Raw genomic sequence first — 13781 nt, forward strand, 5'->3', positions numbered from 1 at the left:
GTGTGGTTTATTTGTCACATCCATAGTCATACACAGTATAACTCGTATTGAAATGGATGCTTGTGCCCTGTCCAAACTGAGGAAAAAAGGAGAGAAAAAAAAAAAAGTAGTAAGAGTTCCTAAATAAACAGTGATAAAGTGAAAAAAAATCCTAATTTTGTTTTCTATGCTCAAAAGTTGAAGGAGTAACGTTTCAAGAACAGAATGGGCATTGTGGTAAAATCAACTGAATACTGAAGTAGTCAGAAGCATAAATGTGGTTAGAACATGCAATATTAATCCTACATATATTCAGCATTGTCTTGTACTGCTTTTGATTATGTAACAGAACTTGAATTCTGTTCAAACATCAGTAAAAAGATGGAACGAGTGTAATGTAGTCCCTAATCTTAGTCCTTAATCCCTTAATTTTACAATAGATAAAAGTGAAAATGCCACATAATATTTAGTTTTTATGACTTCTGGGAGGTTTCCATATTTTAGAACTGAGTTCTGGAGAACTGTAAGATTATTTTAATTATTTAGTTGCAAATGTAAGATCTGTAAGAACTCCAAACATGCTGATTAGTCACTTGGACTGAAGAGGCGAGCAAAAATGCATGGGAATTAAAATCTGTTGTACAGATGGCCAGCGATCTTTGGGACAATAGTTTTGAATGTATTTATATCAGCTCTGTTAACACTAATAGTATTTAAAGTCTTCCACAGATTGCACAACATTAATGTAAGATCATACAACTTGTCTCTAGATATATCACCTCTTTGTGATAAATACAGACGAATTGAGGCCACTCTTTCAAACAGTTCTACACTTTTCCATACATTTTGAAGATATCAATAAATCAGTTGCTTACAGAACTGAGTATGTAACAAAGAGAAACAGGTATGTTCTGAAGTCCCATCACAAAAACAGTATAATCAATTAATCAGTTGGTTAGCATACCTTTTTATAGGCCCTTAAAATATGGTGCTTCCTATTAAAACCATTTATTCACAAGTGATATAACTTCTCTGAACACTTACTATTTTGTGTGTGTTAGGCCAGCTTGGGCTTGTATTTTTCAAGTTTTTTGAGACTGGCAGTTTATCAAACACAGACCTTTTGCAATACTGGTATTAGTCTCTTGTCATTCCTTTCATGCACAGACAAGCACAAATGAGTGTAAATTGTCAGCAAAAGTGCTTTCATACAAAATGTTCACTTGCAAGTCAGGTTCTCAAGATTGCTTGATTCATTTGCTTTATTTTCCTAATGTTGTACTATTTTATATTATTGTCATTGTCATGTTCAAAATACAGATTGAGATGGTTTGAGTTTTGTAATATGGCATATTATCCTGCTGGAAGTAGCCATAAAATATGGTTACACTGTGGTCATAAAGGAATGGACATGGTCTGCAACATACTCAGGTAAGCTGTGGTGGTTAAACAATGTTCAGTGGGTTTTAAGAAGTCCAGCGTTCCAGGAAAATTTCTCCCACACCATTACACCACCATCACCAGCCTGAACCATTAATACAAAGTAGGCTAGAGCCATGCTTTCATGTTGTTTACACCACTGTCTGAGACTACCATCTGAATGTGGTTGTAGAAATCAAGACTCATCAGACCAGGCAACAAATTTTCTGTTGTCCAACTTTGAGCAAATGGGAAGAATAGCCTCAGTTGCCTGCTCTTAGTTGACCTGAGTCATATCTCAGTTGTAATGAGTGGTTATATGCATAACTGTTGCCTTTCTATTGGCTCAAATCAGTCTGGCCATTGTCTTCTGACCTCTGGCATGAACAAGGTATTTTCACCCAGAGAAGTATGGAGATTTAATCATTTTCAGACCATTCTCTGAGATGGTTGTGTGTAAAAATCCCAGTAGATCAGTAGTTCAGAATAGCCTGTCTAGCACCAGAAACCGTTCCATGTTCAAAATCACTTAAATTACCTCTTCCCCCAAGTGAGGCCTGCAGTTCTTTGGATGTTGTTATGGGGTCTTTTGTGACCTCTTGGAGGAGTCGTCGCTGCACTCTTGCGGTAATTTTTGTTGGCCAGCCTTCCTGGGAAGGTTCACCACTGTTCCATGTTTTTGCGATTTGTGGATAATGGCTTTCATTATGGTTCACTGTAGTCCCAATGCTTTAGAAATGGCTTTATAACTGTTAGACCTCAATTACTTTATAATCTGATAGATCTCAATTACTTTGTATCTCATTTGTTCCTGAATTTCTTTGGATCACAGCATGCTACCTAGCTTTTGAGGATCTTTTGGTTTACTTCACTTTGTCATGTATGTCCTATTTAAATGATTTCTTGATTGAGAACAGGTGTGGCAGTAATCAGGCCTGGGTGTGGCTATAGAAATTGGACTCAGCTTTCCAAGATGTGATAAACCACAGTTAATTTATGTTTGAACGGGGGTGGGGGGTTTGGATTTTCTTCCCTTAATAATAAAAACCTTAATTTAAAAACTGCATTTTGTGTTTACATGTGTTATCTTTGTCTAATATTTAAATTTGTTTGATGATTCGAAACATTTAAGTGTGACAAACATGCAAAAAAAAAAAGATATCAGGAAGGGGGCAAACACTTTTTCACACCACTGTGTGTGTGTGTATATATATATATATATATATATATATATATATATATATATATATATAGAGAGAGAGAGAGAGAGAGAGAGAGAGAGAGAGAGAGAGAGATGGATTAAGGACATAGATTAAAATAAAATCAAGAATTTAGCTAATACATTTACTGGAGGCAAGTTCTCATGGCTGTCATTTAACACACAGCTAGTTGTATTAGTCATGAATGAGGTCAGAGACAAGTCTGTAAATGTCAGATGGCAGACTGAGCTTGTGACAAATGTTGCTGTTTCCCACAAAAAAGTGAAAGATTTATTTAAATTGCATTTATTAAACCTTGTTGTCCAACTTTCTGTATTACACATTAAATGGAAAACCCCAATTTTGTGACTGTTAACATGAGGTCAATGTCCTGGGATCACTTCACTTAAAGCATTACCTATTACTATCCAGTGCTTTGTCTTATCATTCAATCTGCAGGGAAATCACAGTAACCACACTCACTCTCAGTTTTCTGGAAATCTATAACATTCAACATCACTTTGCTAGTTAGGGATTATTTGAAAGCTTTATGCTCCTAGATGTATTTGATAATAGATATGGCCAACAGGAATTTGAAAATCAAAAAAAAAACAAAAAACAAACCAAACCATAAATCTTACTGTAATTCAGTTCCTTCAAGCAAGCTCCATCATCTGAGCATGAACTAACATGTATAATGGCTAGAAAGTAGTGTGCATATCACAGAGCTTTATTGCAATGTGCATTTGTCTCTGGTGTGCCTGTAGGCAATAAGTTAATGAGGAGTGGATTAGAGGTGCGAAGTTTATATGGTAGCATGTTACAGTCCTGGGATTTTCAAACAGTGATCAGTGCCAAGAAAATTGGCCATGATACTTAAATATGCCACATTTAAAACAAGCATTTATTTGGACCAGGCATACCATTTGATGATTTATTATTTCCTATGATAAAGGTTTGCCTATTACATGTGGAGTAGTGAAACTATAATAGTGACCCTATAATAGTGTTTCATTTACCGACATCTGAAATAAATCCATTAATTTTAAGATCATTGTACAGTTGCAAAACAGCATTCCCTGAAGGCATCCAACACTGAGTTGATACATCGTTTCTATTTGAGATCACATGGGCTAGGGGTTTTAGCTGGTGGTGGTGGGTGGTCAACAAAGTCCCATTTAAAGTTGGGTTTTAAGCCATATACAATTTAGGGAATACCTTTGAACATGAAAAGTTACAAGAATCTTTTTTGGCTTTCATTAAGTAAAATATAAGATCTATTCTAAAAAAAAACAAGTACTGGGATGCTTTATTAACAGAAGCAAATATATACAGGTTTCTCTCTCTCTCAGACATACACAGAGTTGAACAGCATGGTGTACTGTAACATAAAGTAAGGTAATATAAAAATATAGGAGCAAAATATAATAATCTTAACATTGGTCTCAAAGCCATATAGGACTGAGCACTCAGTAGTGAATGCAACAGCACAAATGACATTTGTATTCAGAAGCTTTCCATTGAGTTGCTTTGTGGACTTAACCACAGTGTATACATTCAGATGTGGTGTTATATATGAGATTCATTCTGAAACTCAAAGAAAATGCTTTAGCACTCGCAGCTGTCAACAATGATTTATCCTTAAGCTTCTACAATGTGTAATACATTAAGGCTAGAAGGTGCAAGCACTCAGACATATGCACAATAGACCTAAAGCACTCATAGGTACCAATCCTATCAATAAAGATCAGAGAAGTGATTTAACATGTTTATCATTATAGCTGCTCAGTATCTTTTCAGTAAGAAACTGTTTCATGGCGTATGTTTTTCATCAGATCTTTCACCCACTGTTGTTTGGGATCACCACAAAATGTTCTTGATTTCCTCAGTCTGAATCTTTGTTGAAAAAACAGAAGAAAATTATTGTAAACATATGTTCTACTGAGGCTTGTATTCAGCGAAACCATGTAGCTTGCCAAATCATACTTATGTACTCTATGTAAACATCAAAAGATATCAATTCTTTATTGCTTTAGTCACACAGTGATTGAATAGCGTACTAACAGTATTAATGGAAAGAGAAAATACAGATTCCCTTTGGATTTGCAGTCTGTGTTTTGAGAACCTGTTTATTTTAGTAGAACAGCGTGGGAGAACAGCCAGAACTTACACAATAGCAGAGATGTTGCATCCCCCATCCATCTCCTGAATCCTGTAGCTTTTTGTTCTGCGTTGGATCGACTTTTTCAACTTCTTAACATAACTAAGGCAACAATTTTCATAAGTCCCTGTTGCAAAAAGAATATATATGTTTGCATACTGACAAGACTAAAGTGCTGAACAGTCTATAGTTACAGTCTTGACCTTAGAGCAACATTAACGTTATATTATTTTAACTGACAAAAGGTACATTTGCGTATTGCTGCAATTTAAAAAAAACAAGAAAATGGCTATTTAAAAGAGCTATTTGTTTAAAATGATACTTTACCCAAATATGGAATAAACTAAATAAGATATCTCTCACATCAAGAGTTACAATTGGAATATTTATACATCAAGTTTTATTCTCAAGTGCACATTTTATCTATATACCATAGCCATAAAACATGGCACTTGGAAACTACAGAACATGCAGCACTATAACACAGACAATAAACAGCAGTCATCATGAAACTTAAACACTGGGGGTGGTTCTGAAGTGGATTAGAGCATTTATATATACTGAAACAAGTGCCTACCTTGTGCCAAACTTGGATACAAGCAAGCCAAAAGCAGAATAAGAAAGAGGGCATGAATCTTCATGGTTGTGCTGAGTATTCTGATATCACCTGAGGCAGGAGATAAAATTCTATCATCATTATCATCATTAACCCATTCCAGCAAAATACAAACAACTTATCTGCTTCTTTTGAACATAAATGTGCTACTCGCTGAGACAAAATGTCTTCTGTGAATCGTGTCCGTACATACCGTACAGTAAGGTGGAGTACTGTAGCTCAGAGTACTGTTGACAGTGTTCAGGATTTAGGCACTTGTGCTCCTTTTGGGTGAACTTGAACCACTTTTATAGCTGTCAGAGAGAAAACATGAGCTTCCACCACTCCTCCCCCTCATAACTCAAACAGGAGTCTACAAAGATTAAGAGGACCCCGATTTGAGGACAGCTTTGCTTTTCACACAAGCTGCTGGCAAATCAAAAAGATATGAAACTATAACAAAAAGCAAAAGAGATCATAGCTGCAAACAGCAATTAAGGGGTCCAAGCAATTTTAGCTTGCCCATTATAAAACTGTCATTATTGTCATTCTCTTTACAAAATTGACAGTTAAGCATAAAGTGAGCACTTATTATATAATTATTGCAGACATCCAATTAGGCACTTAATCAAGACTAGTCTAGAGTGTGCTGTAGTTGGAAATCAAACTACAGACATTTGGCATGACAGGCCATTGTGTAAGCTGTTGAACCACAAGATGCTGAAATGTTTTTTACAAAGCTGTGTATATTTTTGTTATTTTTTGTTAGAACAAAATTAATATGTAGTGATTTTGATGCAAAACACAAATTGCATATTTTGACAACACATCTATAACTGTTATATAGTTAGTTATATAGTTAGCCAAACTTGGTATGTATCCTCAGAATGTTATTTTCAATCAATCAGTCAAATTTGGTAAACATTAAACAAACTCTGATAGAATTTAAACCATTAGGAAAGTTGTACTGGTACTGATTTAATTGATGTTTACCAGAAACACAGTGCCAAAAAATCAACATTTTTATATAATTATTTTCTTTCAGACTCTGAAGGTTATTTAAAGACCAATATTGTTGTGATTGCAAGAAAATCCTAGGACTAGGACTAGTATGTTGCAAACAATCAACAATAGTGCAACAATGGTACATTTTCTAAAAACTAATTAAATTGCAAAGTTGTCAGACACTCTGTATTGCACAACTTTTAGCCAATTACTTGTCCATAAGATAAACCATTTAAGAAATATGCTTGATTTTCTAATTGAGCTCAGCAATGGTGCATCCTTTGGCCAAATGTTACAGTATTTAGTAAACGTGTCGAAAGTACCTCAGTGTCCCTGTCAAATGCCTGAGGACAATTAATTGGCTAATGGCTGCCATGCTTTTCAGTTATGATGTAATTATTGAGTTCCATGATAGGTTCGCCCCCAGATCTGTCCAATGGTTGATGAGAAACAGTTTTCATGTAATAGTACTGATATTGGCTAATATTGATATGCAACTTCAAAATTATCTGGCCTCTATGCATGTAAAATTTCATGAAAATTAATGCAAATATTTTTGACATTTAGCGGTTTAAGTAAATGAAGCTCCTTCTCAGAAGCACTGATTGACTTATTAAAGCCAAATTGTATGTAAATGTAAAAATGCTTTGGATAATTACTCTCAGGTTGGGTGGAAAACCTAAGACTATCTTGAAAAAGTGGGTTTTACACGATCACTGAATTTCACAAAATAGTATCAATAGCAAAGTAGCAAAAGAAAAAGATTTGTCTGACCTAGGCACAAAAATAATTTGTTGCACATTTGCTTTATCAGAGAAAAAGAATATTAATAAGAATCAAACCCAGAGCAATAACAACAGGGCTCCTGCACCTGCGGTGCATGGACCCCTGATTATAGCTCATAGATTACTAGTTCATGTGCCATCTCCTCAAAGATGTTACGCTACTGCATTCTTATTTGACTGTTTAAGTGAAATTACTCAGTAGAGGTGATGGGTCGCTTTTTCTCATTGTACAATGGGATAGTTAATTTTTTAAAGTGAAAGAGAGGAAGTAGCTTTCTACTCTATCTTTTCCCTCTTCCAGTAAAACAGCTGTGTCATTATTGTACAATACAATACTTGGAACTTGTTCAGTTTATGAGCTACATTCCAATAATAACAAAAAAAAAAAAGAGAACTCATGTTGTGCAATAACATGGATGAACTGTGTTACAATCACATACATCTAGAAACATGCCCACATTTAGTTTCTTAAGACACTGGATGAAATACATGGGATCTAATTATTTTCAAATGTTTATTGCAAAACAGATCAGTGAGGGTTAGAAAAATGTTTTGAGTATTGAAACCTTGTGTGTGATTTAGTTTTAGTTTTTAGATGAAAATCAAACATTTAATTAACATCTTCTGTGGTAGCTGAATGTATAGCATTTTGTGCTATCAATTGGAAGGTTGTGGGTTTGAATCCTGGCTCTGCTATGCAGCCACTGTTGGGTGTTTGAACAAAATCCATAACCCCCAGCTCCAGGGGCACTATACAATGGCTGACCCTGTGCTACCAGCTATTTACAAGGGAAACCATCAGGACCAACACCTTATTTAATTTAATATTAATAAAATGTAGATAAAATATTTAAATAAAATTACAATTCTTGGGAGGAAAAAAATAACACTAGCTCTTCATCATGTTTGAATAGGATTTGGGTTTTTGGCAACTGGAGTGATCATTGCAAAAGTTGTGTAGAGATGCAATATCAACCCAAAGACTGCATTTTGGCAGACGCTATCTGAAAATCCCGGAAAAGAGTTCATGACACCATCTACTCTAACAAGATTCCTGCGGGTAGGTTCGTATGTGTCTGGGGAAGGAAAACAGGATAACATTCCACGTTTACTGGTATACTTAGCAGTGTTGGAGTTTTTTTTTGTTTGTTTTTTTTTAGTATTACAAGACGAAATAATGCAGGCTTATGGAGGCATTGTATAGCTACAAATGCAACTGTGATTGTAGAATATTAAAAACACAATATTGATCTCTTGATGTACCATGGTTAAAGATCAGTCTGCATTATTTTAATCAAAACTGTTTACATTTATTATTTACAGTATTATTAGAGAAATACTGTAGTTCATCAAATACGCACTAACCAATCTTAATTGTTTGTGGCCAAAAAACACTGTTTGGTTCTCATCTGATAATAAAACACACTGGTAAATGTTCAGTGATCTTTAGCGAGCTCCACTTAGCCTACATTTATAGATTCATGAGCGGTTACTCATATTACTTTCGGATTTTATTACTTTAATTTAATTTTCTTTCATTTATCAGGCTCAGGTAAGTTCTTCTCACCTGCACTTGTTTTAAGATTTTTAGTTGTTTTACTTATAACAGCAAATAGAGATTTTACGGGGTAGCAAACCTTTGTTATATTTATCCATGCTAATAAGTGAGTAAAATGATCATGCAAGAACGTCATATTTGTCTTAGTTAAAATAATGCAGGAACACCTAAAAGACTCTGAAGATTGATATGAGCTGTATAAAAAGGGCGAACTCAAAACCATTTTCACATAAATTGTTTGTTAGAATTCAAATTAAAAACAATGAGCAAGATTAATATAGACTAACTCTCCAATGCTACTTTCAGCATTAGACGATGAAGCGTCACATGAAAACCAAATGTGGATTATGTGCGCCACCATGTGTACTAATAATGTAATGTGTCTATGACGTCTACATGTGTCAGCCTGCTTTCAAACAAACAATCAATCTTTAAGCCATGTTCTTCTTTTTTGATTATATAGATAATAACACTCCACTGTAAAACCTCATGTCCAGAAACACCATTTTGAGAAAAGGCTCTATATTGTCAAAATCAAACATTTATATGCCGTTTGTTAATGTAATGTATAGTCGACGCATAATCGCTGACTATTTAGCATTAGATTGACTAATACAAGCAAAATATAAAAATGTGGAGGCTACCTTTAATTAGCGAGCTAATCAGTAAAATAGCAAATTAACATATTTTGACTCGCTTAAAATTCTCAGTGTCGCTTAATTCGATCTTTCCGTTTCATTCCTTCCTTTCTCCTTTGTACAACCATTTACAGGGTTTCCGTGCTGGCTTTTATTTTGATGGGAAAGTCATATGACTCCAGCAACTGTCGCTTATTTCACGGCGCTGTGTGTAAATTAGCTGATTCTTGTCATATGATCAGGAAACGTGTTTTTTTCTTATAGTGCTTGTATGCGTATCGCTTCAGTGTTTTAAAACTCAAATATATGATTGCTTTAATCGACACGTTTGGGAGAACGACACGGAGAGGGAAGCCAGGTAACGTTAAGCGAAATTCCATACTTTCCCGGAAATTAAAGTGTCCTTCTTTAACGGCTGTTACTACTTTTGTTTATACACAGGCTCAGGTGTAACCTCGTGTTAAAAATGACGGACAAAGGAGCTCTTGGAATTTTTCTTGTGTCAGTCTGTGCGCTAGCGACTTATTGTGGTCAGCAGCCTTCCTTTCAGATCCTACTGTCTTAACTATAATAGCCTATTCGATATGCGTGGACAATTATTATTGTATAGGCTATAATTCTATAAAATTGTAATTTTTTGACATACGCTGACATTAACAGATGGAAGAGTGTCACTAAGTGCCGTGGACACTGTTGATTTAGAAGAGAAACTTTCCAAAAACGTCACCATTACATCAAGGTGCGTTATTTTCGCATGTAGCGCAACGGGGCTTTTGGAATGTGAAAAATAATCGAGGTTTTACACTCTACCTTAATAAAATGTTTGAATTCATTTGCTTTCTTTTTGCAGTTCTTCTCTGAATATTACTGTTAACATCTACTTTAATATTACATATTCCTCAAGAAATGTTTCTTCAATAATTCATCTTCCAGAAGAGGTAAATTCTAAATGTTTTGTACCAGTTAGAAAATAGTTTTCTCATGATGTTTCATTGGAGTTGTATTTTGTAGATAATGATTTTATGCTTTGCTGTATTTTCAATAACAGTCCCTATTTGTTGCTTTTTTTCTCTTTTATGTACAGGCTGTTTTGCCAGCTGGGAGAACATCAACATATTTTGAAGTGCAAGCAGAGAATGCTGGACAAGTGACTGTTTACCTGTACAGCAACAACACTTACATAGACAGGTGTGACATACATGAATGACTGCAGTGCTCGGTACAGTTACTGTGTCAAGTATTTACTTTTAGCTGCTTTCTGAGGAGCTATCTCAGACTGATGTCCATCAATAGAATACCTAAGTGAAAGTATGGTTCTTGAGGTTCAGTTCATACTCAGATTTCAGAAGCAGTTTTTAGAAAGCAAATAATTGACTGCAATTACTGCAACTCTGTATGCAGTTTCATTTTAGTGTTGCAGTTTGGAATTCTGCGTGCCCTCTCTTTCTTGATGGCAGATAAGTTCATATTTTTTCCATCCATGCCAAAACACTTTTTTTTTTTCTTTTTTTTTTCACAGACACAAATCTCGAATACGATTTTTGGTCATCAGAAGTAATGTTCTTGCAGTCATCAACCAAATTATTGGCTGGATATACTTTCTAGCTTGGTCTGTTTCCTTTTATCCTCAGGCATATGACAACTGGAAAAGACAGAGGTAAAATGTCCCTCATTATCCTGTGTTCAGTACTGAAAGGTGGCTACATTTTTCTGTTTTGTAAACACTTCAGAAACACCAACTAATGCCAACTGTTATCATTTGACAGTGTGGTCGGCCTGAACTTTGATTTTCTTGCTCTCAACCTCACTGGATTTATTGCATATAGTGTCTTCAATATTGGACTGTTTTGGATACCTGAGATAAAGGTAAACACAATACTGACTTTGCAAAATATTAATCAACATTACATCAGCTGTGCTGAAACAATGATTTGATTGGAATGAGTTCTGAGTAAATGATTTATATAAAATATAAAACAGGAAGAATTCTTGAAGAAAGATCCAAATGGAGTAAATCCCGTGGAAGCAAATGATGTGTTCTTCAGTGTGCATGCACTGGTCCTTACTCTGGTCTATATCTTCCAATGTATTATATATGAGGTAAGGGTTCTAAAGATTTATTTTGGATTAGAGAGAATTCATTTTTATAGGTACATTTTGGAATATCTGGCACAAATGTCTTAAACACAGATTCCATACAAGATACTGCATTTGTAACTAAAGAATTGCACCTCCAGAATAGTTTTTAAATTATTTTTTAAAATTATAATTGTTTAGAGGGGAGGACAAAAGGTATCCAAGGTGGCCATTTTTCTACTGGCAGTTGCATGGGCCTTTGCCTTCATCACACTTTTCGTTGCTATTGGTCAGAAGATCTCATGGCTGGACTACCTGTACTACTTCTCCTATATTAAACTAGGTGTTACACTGGTTAAGTATATCCCTCAGGTAGGCCTGTTTTATTTTTTATTCATACGTAGCAGTTTGCAAAATGAACTTTTACTAGTTAACCTTTCCAAGCGTTACTTGGAATGCAGTCCATGGTTATTTTGTTGCGGTTGAGATATTCAAGGTAATCATATCAAACTTTATTTAACTCCCAGCTCTAACCTACAACATCTATAAATTCATGAGATCATGAAGAACACACAAAATATCTTTAGAACATCTGTCTCACAAGTCTTACTGTTTTTAAGGCTTACATGAACTACCAGAGACAAAGCACAGAGGGCTGGAGCATTGGCAATGTGCTACTGGACTTCACAGGAGGCAGTTTTAGTCTCTTTCAGATGTTCCTGCTGTCCTATAACAACGGTAATGACACACGTTATTTTTCAAGACATGGTTTTCAAGACTCACCCAGTAATCTTTCTAACTTTGTTTTCTTTGCAGATAAATGGAAGATTATATTTGGAGACCCAACCAAATTTGGACTGGGCCTTTTCTCAATATTTTTTGACATCATATTTATAGTGCAGCATTATTGCCTTTATCGCAATAAAGGGCCAAATTATCAAATACTGAGTAGTCAAGAATAAAGAATTAAACCTATGATCATGTAGCTAAGATCCAAATATAGAAAATGCTGTATAGTTGTGAGACCCTGTATCTACCTCTTACACACTTTTCAAATGAGATTCAGAACATGTGGGTGATGAAGAAAATCGCAAAGATATTACAAAGACTATTTCTACATTTAGAGATGGTACATGCATTTTATATAAAACATTTTGCTATTAAATAAGCTCCAGTAAAGTAAATTCAAAGTAAAATCATGAATTATACTGTCAGTTGGAGTGAAAATAATATATTTTATAACACAACCATATGTTCCTATTTCAGTAACAGATTATTAAGTGTTATGCTGACTGTTTTAATCATTGTTTATAAAAATATTATTTTGTGAATGTTTTCTGTTGCTGTTTTATTAATGTGGTATGTGATTAATCACTGTTAATTCCTAGCTGTAAAACCCTTAATTTTCTTTACTGTCACCTTAAATGTGCAACAATGGACTTGCTATTCTATGAAAATTATTTATTCCCATATGTGGGCAATTTTACAAATATTTGCAAAATTGCAGTGAAATACACAAGGCTTCCAGAAAAAGCATGTTTCTGACATAGGTCCTTCATTAGCTGTGCAAGCAAAGTATAAATAAGACACTATTTTTGTAACAGTGAATTTGCCTAACTGAAGAGTTGCTAGATAGCTAGCTGATTTTGTTAGAGACATTCCACAAATGTAATGATATAGGTGATTGTTTGTAGCATAAAGTTTGCCTATCTCAAGACTGGGGTAGTTAGCTAAACAAGTATTCATGAGACAACTTTTTAACAAAACTTGAAATCATAATGAGCTGTATTTGACTTTTCTGTCATTAGACAGAGCAAATTAGCTTTGTTGTATCTATGGAAGAAATCCTTATATTAGGGTAGAGTAGCATTTTTGTCATTGCTTAAGAGAGAATACACACTGGAAAAGTAAATATACATTGCATAACATACACCGGACACTTTTATTAGCTACACCTTGCTAGTAGCAGGTTGGACCCTCTTTTACCTTCAGAAGTGCCTTTATTTTTCATGGCATAGATTCAGTGTACTATATAAGATGTTAAACGCGTTCTTCAGAGATTTTGGTCCATATGGATTTGATGGCATCATGCAGCAGATTTGTTGACTGCTGGTGGAATCTCCTATTCTTGGTGATTGTAGAGACCATTTGGGTGCAGCGAGCTCAAGGCTGCAGTCACAATACACACTGGGAGGGACATTCAGATATGCTCAAAACATTCCCTAATATACTGAGGTAAAAAATAAACATATTCCACCCATTAGCTTTGCGCAATGTTAGGATCCATCAGTGTTCCCATCTGTTGTTGATTATTGTAACATCTACCACTGCTGACAAGCTAACATATCTGATTTGTAGGAAAATGT

General features: G+C 34.9%; 2 protein-coding genes across 6 annotated transcripts; one reads left to right on the forward strand and one right to left on the reverse strand.

Annotated features, from left to right (window-relative positions):
- Nucleotides 1–3888: 3888 nt before the first annotated feature.
- Nucleotides 3889–5637, reverse strand: ccl25b (chemokine (C-C motif) ligand 25b). The gene is made up of 4 exons (XM_027005496.3): nt 5568–5637; nt 5336–5425; nt 4768–4885; nt 3889–4493 (listed from the first exon to the last, which is right to left on the reverse strand). The coding sequence occupies exons 2-4, from the start codon at nt 5397–5399 to the stop codon at nt 4394–4396; spliced, it is 282 nt and encodes a 93-aa protein (XP_026861297.2). The 5' UTR covers nt 5400–5425; nt 5568–5637; the 3' UTR covers nt 3889–4393.
- A 3856-nt stretch (nt 5638–9493) lies between these two features.
- ctns (cystinosin, lysosomal cystine transporter) lies at nt 9494–12746 on the forward strand. 5 transcript variants are annotated; one of them, XM_027005413.3, is made up of 11 exons: nt 9502–9697; nt 9781–9869; nt 10000–10078; nt 10190–10277; nt 10424–10527; nt 10859–10996; nt 11106–11205; nt 11320–11439; nt 11617–11787; nt 12036–12153; nt 12232–12746. In XM_027005413.3, the coding sequence occupies exons 2-11, from the start codon at nt 9806–9808 to the stop codon at nt 12375–12377; spliced, it is 1128 nt and encodes a 375-aa protein (XP_026861214.2). In that variant the 5' UTR covers nt 9502–9697; nt 9781–9805; the 3' UTR covers nt 12378–12746. The 5 variants fall into 5 exon arrangements, with proteins under 5 accessions (XP_081564565.1, XP_081564564.1, XP_026861213.2 ...); XM_081708438.1 differs by having other exon boundaries at nt 9498–9697; nt 10244–10277; nt 12036–12746; XM_027005412.3 differs by having other exon boundaries at nt 9501–9697; nt 12036–12746.
- The last annotated feature ends 1035 nt before the right edge of the window (nt 12747–13781 follow it).

This window comes from Electrophorus electricus, chromosome 26 (genome assembly GCF_041902795.1).
Source record: "Electrophorus electricus isolate QZ-2024a chromosome 26, ASM4190279v1, whole genome shotgun sequence".
Lineage (NCBI taxonomy): Eukaryota > Metazoa > Chordata > Actinopteri > Gymnotiformes > Gymnotidae > Electrophorus > Electrophorus electricus.